The sequence below is a fragment of the Penicillium cosmopolitanum genome, assembly GCF_028827165.1.
Source record: "Penicillium cosmopolitanum strain IBT 29677 chromosome Unknown utg000011l:1.0-3548175.0:1.0-3550911.0, whole genome shotgun sequence".
Lineage (NCBI taxonomy): Eukaryota > Fungi > Ascomycota > Eurotiomycetes > Eurotiales > Aspergillaceae > Penicillium > Penicillium cosmopolitanum.
In genome coordinates, this window is record NW_026622681.1 from 2202353 (window position 1) to 2217191 (window position 14839).

At 51.3% G+C, this 14839-nt stretch overlaps 5 protein-coding genes across 5 annotated transcripts; 3 read left to right on the plus strand and 2 right to left on the minus strand.

Moving 5' to 3' along the window:
* Window positions 1-771: 771 nt before the first annotated feature.
* On the minus strand, window positions 772-1652 carry N7509_012323 (uncharacterized protein; the record flags this gene model as incomplete). Its single annotated transcript, XM_056636960.1, has 2 exons — window positions 772-944; window positions 1007-1652. 2 exons carry the CDS (start codon window positions 1650-1652, stop codon window positions 772-774), a joined length of 819 nt encoding a protein of 272 aa, XP_056482990.1.
* A 1346-nt stretch (window positions 1653-2998) lies between these two features.
* Window positions 2999-4553, minus strand: N7509_012324 (U4/U6-U5 snRNP complex subunit PRP31; the record flags this gene model as incomplete). The annotated part of the gene is made up of 2 exons (XM_056636961.1): window positions 2999-3833; window positions 3859-4553. 2 exons carry the CDS (start codon window positions 4551-4553, stop codon window positions 2999-3001), a joined length of 1530 nt encoding a protein of 509 aa, XP_056482991.1.
* A 209-nt stretch (window positions 4554-4762) lies between these two features.
* clf1 (putative cell cycle control protein (Cwf4)) lies at window positions 4763-6984 on the plus strand (the record flags this gene model as incomplete). The annotated part of the gene is made up of 3 exons (XM_056636962.1): window positions 4763-4819; window positions 4840-6690; window positions 6751-6984. The coding sequence occupies 3 exons, from the start codon at window positions 4763-4765 to the stop codon at window positions 6982-6984; spliced, it is 2142 nt and encodes a 713-aa protein (XP_056482992.1).
* Window positions 6985-9252: 2268 nt separating this feature from the next.
* Window positions 9253-11460, plus strand: N7509_012326 (uncharacterized protein; the record flags this gene model as incomplete). The annotated part of the gene is made up of 1 exon (XM_056636963.1): window positions 9253-11460. One exon carries the CDS (start codon window positions 9253-9255, stop codon window positions 11458-11460), a length of 2208 nt encoding a protein of 735 aa, XP_056482993.1.
* A 1729-nt stretch (window positions 11461-13189) lies between these two features.
* N7509_012327 (ankyrin repeat domain-containing protein) lies at window positions 13190-14819 on the plus strand (the record flags this gene model as incomplete). Its single annotated transcript, XM_056636964.1, has 3 exons — window positions 13190-13517; window positions 13566-13806; window positions 13877-14819. The coding sequence occupies 3 exons, from the start codon at window positions 13190-13192 to the stop codon at window positions 14817-14819; spliced, it is 1512 nt and encodes a 503-aa protein (XP_056482994.1).
* Between the last annotated feature and the right edge of the window lie 20 nt (window positions 14820-14839).

The following is a 14839-nucleotide window of genomic DNA, read 5'->3' on the forward strand; positions in this document are numbered from 1 at the left end:
AGATTCTGTTGGTGATGTTGGTATGGGGAGAGAGAGTGAGAGTAGACCGTCCCCATACTCCCATACTATGGAGAAGTGGGTCTGGGGTGACTGGTTAACTATTGGTGCCTGAGGAATCGGGTCAGCACAACCAACACAACCAACACAACCCCTTCGGTCCTTTTTTACACCCGAACAACAACACCAACACCGTACACGCCGTGGGAGCATCAATGTCAAGGGTAGGCTCATCAAAGAAACATGTCCAGCGCCAATCAAGTTGAGGGCACCCGAGATCACTCCCGCCAAGAAACCAACAAGACTTATTCCTGGGTCTAAATCTATATACAAGCAAGTTACAATGATGAAAAGTGTATATATAATACCCCACAAAACAGCACTCATTTCTCCGACAAGTCTAAGCTGTGGGACCAGGAATGGATATACAAGTGTCAAACGGTGAAACGGGCTTTGCAGTTCTCTGTAGAAAGAAATATCGATGGCATATTGAAGAAGTTTCGTTATTCGTCCAGCATAAACTGAGCCATCATCGCTGGCCAGTTGTAACCACCACCCAATCGCTTTTTCACAAGCAAAAGCACATTATTTTACCAGCCTGCAACCCACCTGAAATTTAAGACAAGAGCCGTTTTGAGTGCTTATGCTGTGAATTTGTAGCTAATGCAAATGCTAACAACACGGCTAACAGGCCAAAAAAGGCCAAAGGATGACCTATCTCCTTTCATGCCTGCAAGATAAAAAGAAACGCCAGAAATGAAGTAGAATCATAATTCATGCCTTCTCCTCCCAATCCCCAATAGACCAAGAAGCCACATCATCTTCAATAACTAACTTCATCGTCGTAAACGTGATATTCTCATAAAGTTCTCTCGCCGCCATTCTGGCCTTCGCATGCCAAGGTCCCCGACCACCAAGTCGGGCATCTTCCCGACTGCGCCAAATGCCTATGCAAACCCATTAGTATACAATTCCATTCGGGGTGCAAATTTACTGGACTACTACTCACAAGTTGCAAGATTCCTCCTCTCCTCATTCTTTGTCCCGAACCAATATTTCAATAACCCACCACTCGCCACAGCTTCCTGATGCGAATATGCGTCCAGGGCATGGAGATGGTCATTATCAACGCCGGGGAGAAGTATAGATCGGAAAGCAACGACGTAGAAAGTCTGCGCCGTCCATCTGTGGCCTTCGGCATCGGCGAATGTTTTCACCAGGTTGAACACTTCGTCCCAATTGAAATTGTCGATATAGGGCGCTGTCGCATAGTCCGGACGAATGGATGTAAATGAGGCCAAGGCTAGTGCCAGAAGTCTGCTCTGCGTGTCGAGGGTTTCCAGGTCTAGGAGGTGTGGAGTGTCGTTGTATGGTGAGGAGATGAGACGGGTATCTGTTTCTGTTTCTGTTTCTGATATCGAGTTCTCAGAAGAAGAGATCTCTTCATTCTGGTTCTGTTTCTGCTGCTGCTGCCATTTGATTTGGCGGGATGCTGCGGCGTGGAATTTCAATTCGTCGAAATCGGATGTCACTTCATGGTGTGGTCGGAGGTCCTTGATGACTATTCCAGTGGCGGCTCTTAGTACCTTCGGGTCGTCGAGTGGACCGAATTTGCCGGCTGTGCCTGGCGTTGGGGTGGCTATACCCGGTGCCATACTTTTGAGTTGTGAAAAAAAAGTGAAACCCTAAGTTGGGAATTTGCCACGGCACAGATTCTTTTCCCGCGGGTAGAGGTGTTTCAAGATATCGCGACGGGACAATTGACCTCGCTTTGAAGATTCAGTTGAATTCTTTGTCGAGTGAGATGGAACTGAAAGTATCTTGATGGTCGAATATATTTATATTTGTATAATGGAAGGAGGTACTAGTAGTACTCGAAGTAAATTTGAAGAAAGGGCGATGTTGAGGAGTACCCAAGTAAAGTGTTTAAAGACAGGAAACCTTGGGCAAAAGGACAAAGCAGCCAACTATTAATACGATTGACCCAAAGACCCCAAACACAAAAATTTCTTGACCGCTACCAAAAGATTCAGTTTGTACCACATTCCCAGAGATTGCGAAAGACCTGAGCAAAGGACGCGGCTCAAGCACGCAATTCCGAAAGAGCCCACGCCCGAAGTATGGGTCAATGAGTCCCGCAATTTCCTACTTTTACTTTCAAGTCAAATTCCATCTTTGAATTAATCAGATGCACTTACCCAGAAAAGAACTACAATCCGATGCCAGTGGTAAATGCATTATGTCAAGTTCACAAGTAAAGCGGTAGTGACGTGGTTTTCCACGTGTTGTGCGCAAACCCTATTTCGATTGGGAAAATGGCGGGGAGGGTTGGCTGCAGTGCAGGGCGTCGATGCTACATCGGGGTAAGTTGGGGATTGTCTCTGATTGCCAGTGACAACGCAGTGCACTGGCTGTGATAAATGTACCGTGACGGTAGTTAATAAAATCTGAATTTGGGTTTGCGTGATTGGCCACTCTCCACACCGAAAAAGTATAGTGTGAGAGAATACATTCAACGTCATTCTATCTCCGGGGATAGCTTTCATGTCAGTTACTACCTAGGTATGTAGAGTAGAGATTTCATATCGCACTTCGAAGCTAGGCTGCATTATTATGCAGTAGAGAATTTAGTCAGGTACCTACTGCGCTTCCTAACGGGCAACAAGGGTAGAGGTTCCCCAATAGATCCACTTAGTGAGGCGTCAATGCTACATCGGGGTAAGTTGAGGATTGCGATTGACAGTGCAGCTAGCATAGTCCAAATTCAATTTTTACGAATTTCAGACTTCGTGCGATTGGCCACTCGGTCACACCGAGGGCAATAATAGTTAATGTACAGCAAAATAAAAAAATGGTATCACGAATAGCGCAAAACGGTCCCGACCTTCCCCCTCCGATCGTCGCCCAGAACGCCTGGAATGAGAGTTGTATGCGAATGTTCGAGTATAAACGGCAATCGCACGCGACATCCTAAGATGCACAGGACTTGAGGGTAAGTAACCTAAGGCCTAGGCGGTGGGCCCATCTTGCCCGCACCAGTATCGACCTTCTTACGGGCCGGGATCGCTGGCACCTTGAATCCATCGCTATCTTTGCCTTGCGGTTTAGTGCTGCTTTGCGCACCGCCAACTTGCGTAAATGTTCCACTGTTGAACCAACGATCTTCCTCCGCCTTGCGTTTGCGGTTCAACTCGGCCTGAACCTTGGGATCCACCAGCTCTAGTCCCTGCACGGGCGTAAAGGCAATCGTACTAGCCGTACCGGCAGTGGCGGACATCGATCCAACTCCAGATGTGCGCAGACCCTTGGACTGAAGCACGCTGGCAGTTCCACCCGCACTTTGGCCGAATGTGCGGAGCGACGAGGCCGTGCCGCTAGCCGGGGTCGATCCGCCCCAACCCTTGTTGTTCTTGCTGAGTTTCGCGCGGGTGCGCTGGTCGATTTGCGTGGCTCGGATTCGGCCATCGTTCTGTTGGCCCAACATGCCGAGACCAACGGTACCTTCGCCCGTCCCGTATCCAGACTCCTTTTCTTCTTGGCCGAATGCCATGCGGTTCTGGGCTTTGCGTAGCTCGGTCATGGCGACGGCTTCCTTGGCCTGACGGGCTCGCCGACCACCTCGTTTCCGGGCTGGCTTGTCGTCCGGAGCGGGGAGGGCCTTTACGCCAGAGTTGGGCGCAGGCTCGGTCAGTTTCTCTAGGCGCTTGAAGCACTGCTCCTTCAGGTCCTCGCCTAGTGAGCCGTCCCTGGCGTAATTTGCAACATCTGAGCGAACGGCGAGGATCATTTTCGCAGAAACAATGCGGATTGCTTGCTTCTGCAGGTCGTAGAGGTACCTCTTGGATCAGAGGTGAATCGTACAAGAAACCCTTCGCACGAACACCGTGGTTCGTGGCGAATCCTAATCCACCTTGACGCCTAGACCCTTGTGCTCCGAGGTTGCATGCTGGGATTTTGGCCAACTCGAGTAAACCACCGGATTGGTTGAGGAACTGTGCAGCAGTGTGTGATCCGATCAAGGTTGCGAGATTCGGCGCAATCTGGTTGACGCGGGATCGAATGCTCTCAGTAAGAGCTGTACGTTCGCGATCAAGTTTGATGATGCGATCGCAGGTATCCAGAACAATCTTCAATTCTGCGTCGGTCATTTGGCGGCCACGGGTTGTGGTCCCTTCCAGTGCTACCGTCATGAGGGAGGGACCGTCGAGAACAGACTTGAGGGACTCGCCCACCATGTTATCTGCGGAATTGGAGAGGGCTTTGATATCGTCGAAGGGGCCATTTCCAAGGATAGCGACCGTTTTGGCGTACTTGATGGAGCTGGTGACGAGGGTTTCGAGTTCGGGGAAACGGACGGAATAGTGATCGCGTAGGTCTTTGTGTAGTCGTGTGAGTTGGTCGGCAGTCTCGATAGAGAGGTCAAAGTCATTGGTAGCCTTTGCACCGACATCCTGGGGCTGTTCATCCTCGACTTCTTGTTCGAGGCCTTCGGCTTCCTGGTCCTGGAAGTCTTCGTCGTCTTCAAAGTCGCGCAGGAGATCCTCCGCGGCGGACATGCTGGGCGGCTATGATAAGAGAAGCTGGAGTATGTCTCTGCAGAGAGTAACCTAGGACGTAGAATCGTCTCTGATAGCAGAAAATGCAACGCTGTTGACCGACAAAGTTGAATGTTCAAGGTTCAAGACTCGCGACTGCTCAAAGTGGCGGCCAACAGTGATGAGTCAGCAGCAGCTCTTTTTTTTACGGGCGGCGGATTCAACCAAGAATGCAGATTGATTTCATCGGGCGAGAGCAACCCAGAAACATCAACTCCAATCAACCGGTGGTTCTGACCACAAAAAGATTCACCAATTCCTCCGAGATCGATACTTCGTCCAACCACCTTCCCCACCCCGTCGAAATCCGCCATCATGGAGGCGTCTCGCGGACCCCCCTCGGGTCAAGAACAAGGCCGCCGCGCCTGTCCAGATCTCCGCAGAGCAGCTACTGCGCGAGGCAGTTGACCGGCAGGAGGAGGGCCTACAGGCACCGACACAACGGTTTGCTGATCTGGAAGAGCTGCATGAATACCAGGGACGCAAGCGCAAGGATTTTGAAGACTATGTGCGGCGCAACCGTATTAACATGAACAACTGGATGCGCTATGCGGCCTGGGAACTGGAACAGAAGGAATTCCGCCGCGCGCGATCGATCTTTGAGCGTGCGCTGGACGTGGACTCGACCTCTGTTATCTTGTGGATTCGATACATCGAAGCTGAGATGAAGACTCGGAATATCAATCACGCTCGGAACTTGCTTGATCGCGCCGTCACCATCCTCCCTCGAGTCGATAAGCTCTGGTTCAAGTACGTCTATATGGAAGAGACGCTCGGCAACATTCCCGGCACGCGCCAAGTTTTTGAGCGTTGGATGTCGTGGGAGCCGGAGGAGGGTGCGTGGGCGGCTTATATCAAGTTGGAAAAGCGGTACAATGAGTTTGATCGGGCTCGGCAGGTTTTCCAGCGGTTTACAATTGTGCACCCGGAGCCGCGGAATTGGATCAAATGGGCTCGTTTTGAGGAGGAGTGTGGAACTAGCGATCTCGTCCGCGAAGTATATGGCGTCGCTATCGAAACACTGGGAGATGACTTCATGGATGAGAAGCTGTTTGTCGCATACGCCAAGTTTGAGGCCAAGCTGAAGGAGTACGAGCGCGCCCGCGCTATCTACAAGTTCGCCCTCGACCGATTGCCTCGATCCAAGTCGATGGTCTTACACAAGGCCTACACTACATTTGAGAAGCAGTTTGGTGATCGCGAAGGTGTGGAGGATGTCATCTTATCCAAGCGCCGCGTACAATACGAAGAGCAATTGAAGGAGAACCAACGAAACTACGATATCTGGTTCGACTTTGCCCGACTGGAAGAAACTGCCGGTGACCCCGAGCGAGTTCGCGATATCTACGAGCGAGCGATTGCACAGATTCCCCCCTCGCAAGAAAAGCGACACTGGCGCCGGTACATCTATCTCTGGATCTTCTACGCAGTCTGGGAAGAGATGGAGGCGAAAGATGCGGAACGGGCCCGACAGATTTACCAGGAATGCATCAAGCTTATTCCACACAAAAAGTTCACCTTTGCCAAGGTGTGGTTGATGAAGGCGCAATTTGAGATCCGACAGATGGAGCTGGGCGCGGCTCGGAAGACGCTGGGTCAGGCGATCGGGATGTGTCCCAAGGACAAGCTTTTCCGCGGATATATCAATCTGGAGCGTCAGCTGTTTGAGTTCGTGCGGTGCCGGACATTGTACGAGAAGCAGATCGAATGGAACTCGTCGAACAGTCAGTCCTGGATTCAATATGCGGAGTTGGAGCGTGGTCTGGATGATCTGCAGCGCGCTCGGGCGCTGTACGAGCTGGGTATTGAACAAGCGACGCTTGACATGCCTGAGCTGGTATGGAAGTCCTACATTGATTGCGAAGAGGAGGAAGGTGAATACGACCGAGTGCGCGCTCTGTATGAGCGTCTACTTTCGAAAACAGACCACGTCAAGGTCTGGATCAACTACGCCCGATTCGAGATCAACATCCCTGACGACGACGAGGAAGAAGAGGAAGAGGAGGAGCGACCGGTCAGCGAAGAAGCAAAGATCCGAGCACGGGCGGTATTCGACCGGGCGCACAAGGTGTTCAAGGACAAGGAGCTCAAGGAAGAGGTATGTTTAAGTTTAATTCTTGGTGACAAGTTCTGCAGAATTGAGGCTAACTCTTTCCAGCGCGTGGAACTACTCAATGCCTGGCGGTCGTTCGAGAACACGCACGGATCGCCGGAGGATATCGACAAGATCGAGAAGCAGATGCCTCGGCGGGTCAAGAAGCGTCGCAAGCTGGAGGACGACCGGTACGAGGAGTACATGGACTACGTGTTCCCGGCGGACGACAAGTCGGCAGCGAATCTGTCGAAGCTGCTCCAGCGGGCGCATGCTTGGAAGCAGCAGTCGTCAGCATGAGGAGGAATTGGGATTGGAAGTGTATGATTTGGAGTGGAGGCTGTCTTGGGTGCATATCATGAGTATCAAGGCTATCAATATCAAGGCTATTATTATGAAGTTGAAGTCCCACTGGGGCCTTGGCGTGCAAAATGGGGCCGTGACCGACCCAACGAACGAATGGAAACTGGTCGAATCAAGTGTTATAATAAATCAATTTACATATGGAGTTCGTCTCCACATCCACCGTGGTCGAGAGCGAGTCAGGATCCGTACGGAGTAGTACATAGTCTGTAGTGCATGATTAGTAGAAGTACAGTACGAAGATATGCTCCGGAGGACCCGTGCACTTCCCTCCCACTCCCACACCAGTTCTTCAATTTGAATTTTCCATTTTAATCCCCCCCCGAACTCTGCGATTGCAGGGATGTCCAATTGCAGGATCGAACAGGGGTAGCGAGTATTCATCGACTGTCACTCGCCCGCTGAACGATGTCATCACCGATCGGCCGTCCCGCCAAGGGAGAGTGACCCGAATAGGACTAGACTGGGTATACTGGCGTCGAAATGGAACCTATCGCGAGGGAGAAGGGGGTCCGATCTTTGAATCTTTTGGTGGAGGACTGTGCGACTGGAGTGCAATAGGTGCCCAGGTGCCCAGGTGCCCAGGTGCCCAGGTGGTTCCTGGATCCAGATTTTAAACCGGATTTGACTTGGTACCTGCATGGTGATACACAGAGTACGAGGATGAGTACGGGTAGTACTGTACTCTGTGCTGTTGCAGTGTTAGTGCCACTGAACCTGATCAGTGTTAATGTGAAGCACTGGAGGCTGGGCTCGTCACTCGTGGTGCTCGGTTAGCTGTTCTAGGTCTAGAGGGATGATGTTCGAGAAGGCGGGTGTTTCGCCCGTGGCCCACTTTAGAGTGGTGGTGGTGGATAGCCGTGACTTTGGAAGCGATACGAGTACTCGTACTCTGGATGAGCACGAGTACGAGTACAGAGATTGGATAGGTATACTCGTAGCATGTATACTATAAGGAGTACACAGAGTGTATGTACGAGTGGTACTCAACCCATCCCATCCAATATCAATCTCCCAAATTGCGGGCTATGATGCTATTGCGTGCACGAGCCATGTGATTCCACGGTTTCAGACAATCAACCGTGGTTCACTCAGGAGTAAACAGTAAAGAGTACTCCGTGCTCTGTAAAGGGGCGTGTTTATTTTCATTTTCATGGTGTACCCATGAACCCATGAACCCATGAACCCCTTGCTATTATTATCGGCAGGGAAGGGAGAAGAGGAGGGGAGGAGGCTGCAGAATGGCCCCGGAGGGCCGCAGACTAGACTGCAGGTGTCTCCTGGTGGTTCCCACTGCCCGACAGATTGTATGCTGTGATAATAGTAATACTGACCATAATAGTTGGCTATAATAGAGTCAAATATCATCTATTCCTATAATACACCCATACTATACCTCTAAGTAAGCGCCGAGTTAAATTACCATGACCGAATCAGCCTGAAGGGGGATGGCGGAGGTGGAGGGAAAGGGAAGTGCATGTCTCACCTTGGCACCGCAGCACTTCCACTCCCTCCAGCGCTCCTCCTCCTCCTCCTTTCTCTCCTTTCCTCTCCCCGTTCGACCCCCTCCCCCCCCTCGGTCCTTGTTGTTGTGTCTTGTCTGGTTTTTGTGCTGTGCACTTGTCCTTCGGTGTGTCGCCCAATTTCTGATTTCTGATTTTGACTCCCTGCCACCCCATCCGACTTCGACACTAACTCCTATCCAGCTTTCTTTCGCGACTTGTCGCCCCCATTCTCTACCCCCAAATTCTCACCATCTTTCAATCTTCAATTTTCGTCTCTCGACTTTCGACTTTCGACTTTCGACTCTTCACTCCTTCCATTCACCCAATCGCCGTCTTCGCGAACAGCATCAACACAACTTGAACCCCTGACTATCCCGAGCTGGACTTCTCATTTCAATCCAATCCTATACTATCTGACTCAACCCGACTCGACTCGGCCTGACTCGACCGCCCCCAATTGCCTCGGTTCACCAACCACAACCCATTCGAGTGCACCAGAATCCCTCCGTCCCAACCTTCCTACCCCGAATGCGTGCGCGCCGCTGCTAAATCCCGGCCGAGATGAGATAGTGCTCTGGCAGTCACCATCCTTCTTCAATTATTGACCTGATTTCTCCGCCGGCTGGCCATCCGCAATTCCATCACTTGGTCTGGTATCATCTTATTTCGTTCTTTGCATTTTCGCCTTCTCCCAATCGATATGAAAGTTCCCACCCCCGACCACGAATTGAAGGGCCGTTGCTCCGTCATTCACAACAACACCCTCTACGTCTTTTCCAAAAACGGTCTCCAGTATATCGACCTCGAGAAGGATGCCAAATGGCATGCGCCCACAAGCTACACAAGCGGGGACCCTGTTCTGGTGGACGACGCTGTTTGTATGCTAGGTGGCGTCGAGGGTAATGAAGACGAGCAAGCCCTCTACGTCGTCGGCGGGACCGGCGGCGGCGATTTTTACTCTGGCTTGCAGCGATATTCCTTCAAGGATACAACCTGGTCAACCCTTGGCTCCGTCGGCGTTTTGACCGGACTCACTGGCCATGGCGCTGGATATATCAGTTCAAGCCACAAGATTGTCGTGTTCGGTGGCAGTTCGTCTGGTGACACTGTTCCCGCCGGTCAGACATTTACCATTGAGACCGTGCCTCCATACGGCAGTGGTTCTCAGCTCCCCCAGGGTGCCCCAAACTCCAATAACCCCTATCTTATGGCATGGGATGCTTCCAATGTTGCCATGATGGGCGGCCAGACGTCGAGCGCTGCTGTTTGGACCTTTAGCGATACGACAGGATGGACAACATCAGGTGCAAGCTTGCCGTCACCAAGTACTGTGTCGGACACAACACAGCCTATTGTGATGGACGACTCCGCTGGTGGTAAGATTTTGATGACTTTCAACATGGATGGGTCCGCCGACTCCGTCCAGAGTTATGCCTTGGTGAATGATGAGGGCAAGGCACAGGCTGCTACACCCCTCAAGCGCAGCTTAAGCGACTATCCCACATACAATAGTTCATATGCGCCATCGAAGAAATGGCCGGAGTTTTCCCTCGCCCAACAGCAGGGAATGGTTGTTGTCGCAGGTGGTAGTGGCGATGAAACATTGGCCATTTTCAACCAAACCTCCAATAGCTGGGCCAATGCGACCGAATTATTCTACGGCAAGCCACAACATACCTTGAAACATCACACCACGACAACTTCGTTCACATCCTCGACACCAACCTCGACCTCGACATCCACCTCTTCCAGTTCCGCCTCTGTCACCCCAACGTCCACTTCCTCCTCCACCCCTGCCGCGGCTGCTGGTGGAAGCACCTCGCACGCTGATTTGAAAACAATCCTCGGTGCGACTTTGGGTAGCGTATGCGGTGTCGCTATCATTCTTCTGCTCTTGCTCTTCCTCCTTCGCCGCAAGAAGCAACAGCAAATACAAAACGGCCAGCGGCCCAATGACAGCAAGGACCGTCTCAGCTTCCAAGACCAGGGCTTAGGCCACGACCAGGGCTTAGCACCCCTGGCTGCAGGTGCTTACCCAATGGCAAAGAGTCCAGTCCCCTTTGCTTCCATGTCCAATGACTCGCTCGCCATCATGTCTGGCCGTGCCACCGGAGAGAAATCTCTCAAACCACCGCCCAACAATGGCTACGGGTTGTCATCAAAACCTCGCGATAGCAGCCCGTTATCACCAATCCCGTCCAGTGGTCTTGCGCCCTCGAGTATGTACTCCCAGAGTTCCGAGGCCGCTGCCATTGTCGCCGGTGGAGCCGCGGGAGCTGGAGCTGGAGCCGCAGTGGGATCCAACAAGGCTGGTGATCGGACAACAGACGAAGGATGGGGCAAATACTTCGAAGATAATAACGACACATCCAATCTCGGCATGCCCGCTGATCGGTCAACCGTCAGCTCGGTCTACACCAAATCCGACTACCGCGGAAGTGCCTGGCCGATGACGAACCTCGCCCCGATCAACTTTGGCTTCCTCGACCAACCCAAACCACTCGGCCAGGTATATAGCGGCAGCCCGACAACCGAAAGCTCCTCTTCAGTCGGAATCGGCCGCAGCCTCGCTATCCCGGAAGCACAATCCGCGCGGATATCTAGCGCCGACTCGATTAGCCTCATGTCGGACGATGACCCCCACGACACAGCATGGACAGGCGCACATAAGCAAAGTTGGCTGGGACGACCACCCAGCAGCAATTACAGCACCAGTTTCTATAACTCCAGCACGCGAGATCTGCAAAATACCGGTTCGGGGTATTTCCCCGATATGGACAACCGCCAATCCCACGGTCGGAGGTCTAGCGTCATCATACCGGATGATATCGATGAGATTCGCACACCAGGTCGCACTCAGAATGTTAATTCCGACATGAGCTGGTTGAATATCCACGCCGACCGCTGAGCTGAACGTTTATACCCACCGCCCACCATAGCGTCTATTTGTTGATATCTCTCAGAACCATCCTACCCTTTCACCCTCTCTCATACCATATCACCTTTCCTTACCCTCACAAAACCTCGTTCTCTACCAAAGTCTATCAAGCATAGACTCTACATTCAATCTCTTCCTCTTTCCTGCATGGCGTCCGGCATGGCGTCCTTGTAAAAGTTCGTGTCGGTGCATCCTCCGCATTCACAGTTTCGCATTCGGTCCAGTTCTATTTATTATATTTCATTTATCTGTGTGCGCGAGCGATTCTTTAGCGTTGCCTCACCGTCTCCCGTTTCTTCGATTATATCTCCCATCTGATCTGGTCTACTCTGAACATTCATATTCTTATACCTATTCCCCATACAAATCCTCTCTGTGTGTTTTGTTCCGCCTGTCAATACGCGATGCGGCCTGGTCTTTGCGCGTCCGGACTCCTTTTTTAAGTTCACTCTTCGTGCTGGTTCGAGTTTCGGCCCCTGGTCTTGTACATATTTCAATTTATGAGGTACCTGGGTACCTTTTATCTTTTCATTCGTTTTCGTATTCCTGGACCACTTTGTAGCAGATGAGATCTCCGGTGGGCGGAGCTTGCCATCTGAATTCCGGTTCAATGTGTCAAAAGTTGGCAGATACGGGGAAAGAATCCTGTTTATACTAAGTGGAAACATAACTTTATATCTGGCGTCTGGGCATCCCACCTTGATTCTTTGATAAAATCCACAACTGATTATACACTGGTGCGAGGAGGTCCGGGGAGACCTAAACCGATGCTAGCGATGCTAACTATGGCGCCAATCCCATGGATCAGACCTCGGGACTAATATCAAAATGTCTCAATCACAATCCAAGTCCCAAGACATTATCACCTCGAACTTCACCAATAACTTGAAATAACAAGCAGACATCCATAATCCACTGAACATCCCCAAATATCAATGATGCAAAACACATCATCACAAGAATGGCTACGGCCAGTCGCGAGGCTCTCGCTCTCAAATTAAGCCTGACACGAAAGTCCGAGTTAATTTAGGTGCAATTGTCTTCTTCAGTGATACTCAAACAAGCGCTGATCGGCGTGACTATGAAAGAACTTGATATGAACTAGGACTTACTGGGCTGCTGTAAAAACAGCTAGTACTAGTTCGAGCTGGGCGAAATCCCCTTCGATCTCACCAATCACACAGCTTGATGTGCCAGTAAGCTCCCCGCAAATGACACAGTCCCGAGCCTCGTCAATCTGACTCAACTGCAGCAACGCCCCCACCTGCGAGAATAGAAGAAACTCCTCCTCGCCTTAAACTGGGATACAATGGCTAGTCCAGCCCCATCCATGGAAATTAAAATGCCGACTTTACCAACAACATCCGACCTAGTCCTACGACCTCACCCAAGACAAATTACTAGCAAAAATGACAACGACAACACCAACACCAACACCAACACCAACACCAACACCAACACCAACACCAACACCAACACCAACGACAGAAACCAAAAATCCCACTTATCATCCCTCCCAACCGAACTCCATCTCCACATAGGCACACATATCGAAAAAGAAACCGACCTAAACGCACTCATCCAAACATGCCACCACTTCCACAACACCTTGCAAGAAACCCTCTACAAAATCTGCTCAGACCCTCAATCAAAATTCCTCTGGGCATGCAATAACAACCACATCCACCTCGCAGAGAAAATGTTATGCCGAGGCGCGACAACGCGCGTCCCAATCATACCAGGTAAACCCCGACCCCGACTCGGACGCCGAGGTCGATCTGAATATCCAGAGGCCCGGCCTGAATCTCTTCCGCTCATGGCGGCTTCGAGGAATGGGTATGTGGATATGGTTCGCTTTTTGATTCGGCGGGATTGGGGATTGGTTTATTTGTTGGATGGGGTTGGATTTTCGGCGCTCTGTTATGCGGTTCAGTTTGGGGTTGTGGATGTTGTGGGGGTTTTGTTGGGGGTTGATGAGGTGGATGAGGATGGGTCTAGTGTGGCTCGGATTATTCAGAGGGGGAATGGTATGGGGATATTTCTGGGTAGGAGTGCGCTTAATCCGATTAATATAGCGTTGGAATGGGGGAGGGTTGAGATTTTGAAGATGTTGTTGGAGGATGGACGGAGTGGATTCGATAAGGATAGTCTTCTGGCTGCGGTTTTGGGGGGTGAGGTTGAGTGTGTTAGGGCTTGTTTGGAGATTGATACCGTTGGAGAAGGGGCGGATGATGCGTATCATGTTTTCAGGGAGGATGAGTTGGCGGAGGCTTGTGATAGGGGTTATGAAGATATTGTTCTTCTGATACTGGAGTTGTCGAGGGGAATTGATCCGAATCGGGCTACGGGGCGGCCTCGGGGGGGAATTGAGGACTCCATTGATTAGTGCGGCGAGGAGTGGTCATGAGGGTATCGTGAGAATCTTGCTTGCTAGGGACGATGTTGATCCTGAGAAGCCGTCCAAGTCTGGCCGTACGCCGTTTTGTTGGGCTGCAGTAAAGGGACATGTCGGGGTGATGAAGCTTCTGCTGGAGACCGGGAAGATCGATGTTAATTCGCGAACGGATGATTTGACAACGCCGCTGTCTTGTGCTGCTGCTGCTGGGGAAGAAGCTTCTGTGCGACTTTTGCTCTCGCTTGATGAGGTCGAAGTCGAATCGAGGGATATCTATGGCCGGACGGCGACTTTTTTGGCTGCGGCGAAAGGTGCTGTGGGTGCTGTGAGAGTGCTACTGGAGTCTAGAAGGGCGGACCCTGAAGCAAAAGATCAGATCCATGGATTTACTCCTCTGATTGCTGCGATTGATCAGGGGCAATTTGCTCAAAAGCCACGTTCTAGTTTCTTCGCCCATGAGCTTGGTGGTACTCCCCTTCCCTCTGCCTGTCAGGATATTCTCAATTTACTGCGTGACGCGGGTGTTCCTGTTTCTCCGGATTGGATGAAGACGGAGGAAATGGGTCATGATTATCCTGACAGTGAGAGGAAATTCGTGGCCCGCGATGCCCTAGAAGTGATGAGAGTATTTCTTGCATGCCCGGACTCGGTGAACCCGAACACATCGAGGGACGATGGCAAAACGCCTTTGATGCATGCAATAACCAGACGTCAGGTTGATGCCGTGCAGTTACTGCTATCTTCAAGCAGGATCGATGTCAATGTTACGGATAAGAATGGTCAGACCGCGTTGGAATATGCGAATGAGATATATAGACCCGATTCTCGACATCTTCCGCGGCATGATATCCGCTCGCCGATAGGGCACCGGCCTGGGGTAAGCCGCCGACGGCACGCTCGGGCGGGTGAGCTGGAGTCACTGGAGTTGTTGTGAGAATGCTACTACTAGTAGGT